General features: G+C 48.1%; 1 protein-coding gene across 1 annotated transcript in view; it reads left to right on the forward strand.

The window, feature by feature from the left end:
* Positions 1-2,190: 2,190 nt before the first annotated feature.
* PGM2L1 (phosphoglucomutase 2 like 1) overlaps positions 2,191-6,008 on the forward strand; it is a gene marked incomplete in the record, with an annotated part of 38,203 nt that continues 34,385 nt past the window's right edge. The window contains 1 exon segment of the mRNA XM_072400856.1: positions 2,191-2,549. Coding sequence (XP_072256957.1) covers positions 2,445-2,549 — 105 coding nt within the window.

Consider the following 6,008-nt stretch of genomic DNA (forward strand, 5'->3'; position numbering starts at 1 on the left):
AATTAAAATTTAGTAGTTTTCCATGCAGCACTGTACATGTTTTTGGGAACCATTCTATAAAATCAGCAAGCGGGACTATTCAAACATGGACCACACTGTACTGTAACACTTCCCAGCTTCCCTGCATTGCTGGGACTGGGTGAACCCCTGCACCTCATCCCGGCCTGACCAATCAAGATGGCTGAAGAACACCAGGAGGAAGACGGTGAAAAAGATGGCGGCGCCCTCTGATTGAATTGGGGGTTTAGTTACACTTTAACTTGCCAGTGGAACCCTTGGGGGATAAATTGTGAAAATTCAATGAAAGTTTATTCCAATTCCCTGTGGTTCTCCGATTTATTCACCCAGTTAGAGTCATTTTTTTTAATTAAGATTGACCTGAGATATTCACCCGACAGTATGGGCCAGACACAAACCACTTGCAGTGTTGAAATCAGATTTTTTTTTTAATTGGGTGGGAAGAGATTGTAGATGGGTGGCAGCCTCTGTATTGTGACCCAACTACTCAGTAATCACCCCAAAACTGCCGGGTGGTTACTGAAAAGTGCCAGGTGGTGTGCTCAGCGAAAAGGGGCCGGGGAGAACTCTGCGTTTGTGATAAAGCATGGCTCTCGCCTCAAGCAGCATCAGGTATGTAAGTTGGTTTGAGAAAAAGATTCCACTCATAAATGTTACCAAAGGTATGGAGGCCCAGCTGAGTCAAGCTTTGGGAAGCTTTGAAAACTTTATGTTACGGGAAGGCCAAAGTCGCCAAACGCTGGAAACTTTTTTTTGAATTTGGCAACAAATGTACATCAATGTACACAACCAGGGTTCTGTGGAATCCAAGGGTCCCTCCACGTGTTCCTAGGGCGTTCAGTGAACAATGAGCAGTTTGTGCCTCTTGGGTCAGTTTAGGTGATACCAATGATCTTTTTTGGCTTTTTAGTTTTTATGTAATTCTTTTATTCATTTTCCTGTTATAAACTCATGCAGTACATAAAACATTTAGGACAATAGTCACATTAGATTGATCTCACACATGTGTCAATGAAATCTTCATCTATAGTGAGATAATAGGGAGAAATTGGGGTTTATATTGAGTAAGGGGGTAGCTTTGTGTGACAGGGTAGCATGATATGATGGGTAAAACATTTTAATCAAGGGGGAGATGTGGACAAAAAAAGTTTCCCACTGGCTCCCACATTTTCAGTTGGCAACTTCCCTCTGTTTCAGAGAAAGTAAGTGCCCAGCTATGTGTATCAGGCACCCCGCCAGGCGCTCGGTCCCTCGCACCGCAGTATTTGCAGATTAGGAGGCAGTGAGCAGTACTGAGCGTCTCCCCCGAGCCGGGGTTCCATGGCACGGAGCAGGGGTAACCGCAGCACCACCTCACCACCAGTCTGAACGCAGCCCTAAAGTTTAGAGAGCGGGCAAAATTATATTTGAAGCACCACAGTGCATAAGCAATTGGTAGTACTCTAATGCTCAGTGCCATGGAAGTGGCCCCCAGGGGTCTCTTATATGCAAACCCCATTTGCGGACCCTGGTCTTGAAATCACCACCATTTTTGTTTTTTATATAGAAAGGTAGATAACCCTTTGTTTGTTTTGAAATGAAAAGGTAAAGACCCTTCTATTCTGTCATTAGTGCTGCGGGGGTAAAGAATAAATGGGAGCGCAAAGCTTCCTGGGATACGCACGTCACAAACTCCCGCAGGTTTGGGAGTGCAGGACGGACTTTTCTGTCTGTGAAAAAATAAAGATGGCGATCTCAACCATGTGCAGTAACATCTGTACAAGTAAATGTGTCCTTGCTTTATTTTTACTTTATAACTTTAATAAGAAAAGATCCCTGATTCTTATTAGGATTTTATGTTTGAGATCCCGTATCTGGCAACGTGTTATGTTCAGGGGGCTGGAATTAAGTTTATTATCAGCTCTCGGGGTCCCCTGTGTCCCCAGAAAATGTCATGTCAGTGTGGGAGATATGAAGGGTTATACATTGGGGTAATGACAGCAGCATGGACACAGACCTCATGCAGATGCTGCTGGTGTAGAAGGGGCGAGGTTATCTCACAGTGCAAAGTGGGCGTGGCACAGCTGCTCTCCGAGCTCTATAGGACACAGAAGCTCACACTGAAGCAGAATCCCATGGAAAAAGATAGGAGAAGCGCGCGCAGACAGAGCAGAAACAGCTGATTGGGACGTCATTGACACGCCCAATCAGCTAGTAGTACGCATTCCTAAAGTAGGATTATCTCATAGGACACCGGTTTTGGTTCCCCCCTCAGCACATTCTCTCCTCTTCCCAGCTCGTAGCTGAGAGGGGGTTCGGCGCATGCGCGGTGATTATTTCAGTCAGCGGGATTTGCGCGCGCGTGGTTTGAGCCCTCGGGGGAGCCGGCTCGGCGCATGCGTAGTATTCCTCCAGCCTGTGGCGCAGTCCGGGGCTGAGGCGAGACGATGGGGGATCCTGGGGGCGACGTTAACTCCAACCTGCTGATCCCCACCGGGACCGGGGACTCCGAGCTGGACAACGCCGTGTACCGCTGGCTGCAATGGGATAAGGTGAGCTATCACAGCACTGTACTCCGCTACTGCACTACACTCAGCACTGACTGGATGCATTGTACACCGCTACAGCCCTGACTGAGTGCGCTGTACTCCGCTACTGCACCGAGAGCAGCATACACAGCACTGACAGGGGGAATTGTACTCCGATACTGCACCGAGAGCAGCATACACAGCACCATACATCGATACTGCACGGAGAGCACCATGCACAGCAGTGACAGGAGGAACTGTACTCCGCTACTGCGCTGAGAGCACCATATATAGCACTGACAGGGGGAATTGTACGCCGATACAGCACGGAGAGCACCATACACAGCACTGACAGGGGGAATTGTACTCCGATACTGCACGGAGAGTGCCATACACAGCACTGACAGGGAGGATTGTACTCCGCTACTGCACTGAGAGCACCATATATAGCACTGACAGGGGCGATTGTACTCCGATACTGCACGGAGCGTGCCATACACAGCATTGACTAGGGCATTGTACTCCGCTACTGCACGGAGAGCACCATACACAGCACTGACAGGGAGAATTGTACTCCGCTACTGCACTGAGAGCACCATATATAGCACTGACAGGGGGGATTGTACTCCGATACTGCACTGAGAGCACCATACACAGCACTGACAGGGAGAATTGTACTCCGCTACTGCACTGAGAGCACCATATATAGCACTGACGGGGGGATTGTACTCCGATACTGCACTGAGAGCACCATATTCAGCACTGACTGAGGGCACTGTACTCTGATACTGCACAGAGAGCACCATACACAGCACCATACATCGAGACTGCATGGAGAGTAAAATACACTGCAGGAATTGTACTCCGCTACTGCACTCAGAGCCCTATACACAGCACTGACTGGATGCATTGTACACCGCTACAACTCTGAGAGCACCATACACAGCAATGAGACTGAGGGAACCATACATCGCTACTGCACTGAGAGTGCCATTCACAGCACTGACTGGGGCATTGTACATTGCTACTGCACTGAGAGAGCCATACACTGCACTGACAGGGGGAATGGTACTCCGCTACATCACAGGGAGCCCCATGCATTGGGACCCCTGTGGGGCCCCTCCATCCCATAATTTCTCCTGACTTCCTGTCTCGGTGATCACATTTGTAGTTGGAGGCTCTGTGTTGGTTGTCTCTGGCAGTCTCATGCTGGCGATATGACATTCACTGTTTATTGATGTTACTGGACAGTCTCTTGTAATTTGCCATCTCTCTCTTCCAGTATAGCAGTCTCATGTTACATAACAGTCTCTTGTAATATGTCTGACAGTCACTGGTAACACAGCGTCACTCTCTTCCAGTCTGCTCTATATAACAGTCTCTTGTAACATGACATCATGCTTTGCTGTCTCATGTCACTTTAATGGTCTCTTGTACTATGGCAGTCTTGGTGTTAGTTGGGAGTCTCTTTTAACATGTCATCACTATCTCATATCATGGCAGTCTCATGTTGTCAGTCTCTTGTAATATGGCAGTCACAAGAGCCATGGGATCAGTGTAATACTGCAGTCTCGTGTTATGTAACAGTCTCTTGTATTACCTGGCGCTCTCTTGTAACGCAGACCGATTGGTTTCTCCTGACAGTCTCTTGTGTTATGGCAGTCTCACATTACTTGGCGATCATAGCTGTCTAATAATAGGACAGTCCTATGGTAATTGACAGTCTCTTGTAACCTGGCATCACGCTCCCTCAGTGTACTGTTGGAACTCTTGTTGATAGTCTCTTGTAATGTGACATCACTCTAGGCGTTACTCTCGCTATAAAGCAGTCTTGTGTTACAGTCTCCTGTTATATGGCCGCCCAGTAATACCGAGCAGTCTCTTGTAACACGACCTGATACTCATTACCTGACTGTCTCTTGTATTACAGACAGGCTGTCTCTTGTAACACGACCTGTCTCTTGTAACATGCCAATCCTCTATTACTTGTCAGTCTCTTAACCTCCAGTATAACTGTCTCATCATACATGACAGTCTCTTGTAACCTTTAGTATAGCTGTCTCATCATACATGCCAGTCTTGGCGATGACAGTCTCTAATAATGTGACAGTCTTGGTGTTACTCGGCAGTCACAAGAGACAGGACATCACTCTCTTTGCGGTAAAGCAGTCTCGTGTTATGTAACAGTCTCTTGTGATCTGGCAGTCTGCTGCTATCATATCCGGTATTACCAGCAGTCTCTTGTAACATTGCCTGATTTGCTTTGACAGTCTCTTATAGCCTGATTCTCATTAGCTGACACTCTCTTGTAGTACCTGCAGGCTGTCTCTTATCATGTTATATGGACCTCTCTCTACATTGGCCCTTTCCAGGGCTCTGGAAGTGTAATCTGGTGAAGTGAGTTGGTTGCCATCTTGGACTGTCCGCTCCCTGCACAGGTGAAGCTGATGAATCCAGCGGTCACCTGCCACCATTCCTGTGCAGGGTCAGTGTACATTGCTGTGTGCAGACACCAGGGGGCGCTCTGTGTAGCTGCCGGTTGCCGAGCACCCATTTCATGTCTTGGTAACGGCTGCTTGTGTCCCGGAGACGCACAGGAATAACCAATGGCTGCCATTCATCACAATGTCTGCACACATTTCACTTTCCAGGGAAAATTAAAGAATCTGATTGGTTGCTATGAGGGAGCACAAACATTCCTTGTTACAGATCAATGAACACTGCTTAAAGCTGAACTCCGGGGACACCTCACAGTGGAACGTTCACTGAAAGTATTCACTTACCTTTACTTGTGAAAAGCTCTCAATCCGTCTGTAAACCGATCTCAGAGAGTCCTGCGCTGTCTCGGCTTCTCTGCTTTCTGAGGTTCGACGTTCTATCCAGCGCCATCTTTGTTCTTCCTCGCGTCATGGGGCAGAGAGACACCCAGCTTCTGCCCCTAGTGATGGCTACCTGTGTCAGGTGGGGATGAGGGGGTGAATGTTGTAGGTTCATTCCAGAATTCTGACCCGCCCCTCCTTGCAGCGTTATGACCTCTTGACAAATATTTCTGGTCCCTGGAGTTCCCCTTTGACATCATTATATTATACCTGATCACATGGGTGAGTGTAATCTTGTTCTGTAATTGGCTGCAGCTCATATAAGGATGGGGTAGCGCTATGCTTTTGCACTGTAGCCCAATCAGTCAGCGCATTGTGCTGCTTCTCTTTCCCCAGTCAAAGCTCTGCTGTACCGGGTTATTTACGAGGCAGATCAGACCCAGGCGCATGCTTTTCTCACTTTTAATGATTTGCTAAAGAACACCAAGTTCATTGGTTCCCGGGGTTCAGCTCCAACATGGCAGTGGTTGGTTAGCATGTTGGGATGGGGCAGGTAGGTGGGAGGGTGGTTTGGCGGGTAGGTTGGAGGGCAGATTGGTGGGCAGATATGTGGGAGGGCGGATTGGTGGGCAGATATGTGGGAGGGCGGATTGGTGGGCAGATA

Source organism: Pyxicephalus adspersus, chromosome 1 (assembly GCF_032062135.1).
Source record: "Pyxicephalus adspersus chromosome 1, UCB_Pads_2.0, whole genome shotgun sequence".
Taxonomy (NCBI): domain Eukaryota; kingdom Metazoa; phylum Chordata; class Amphibia; order Anura; family Pyxicephalidae; genus Pyxicephalus; species Pyxicephalus adspersus.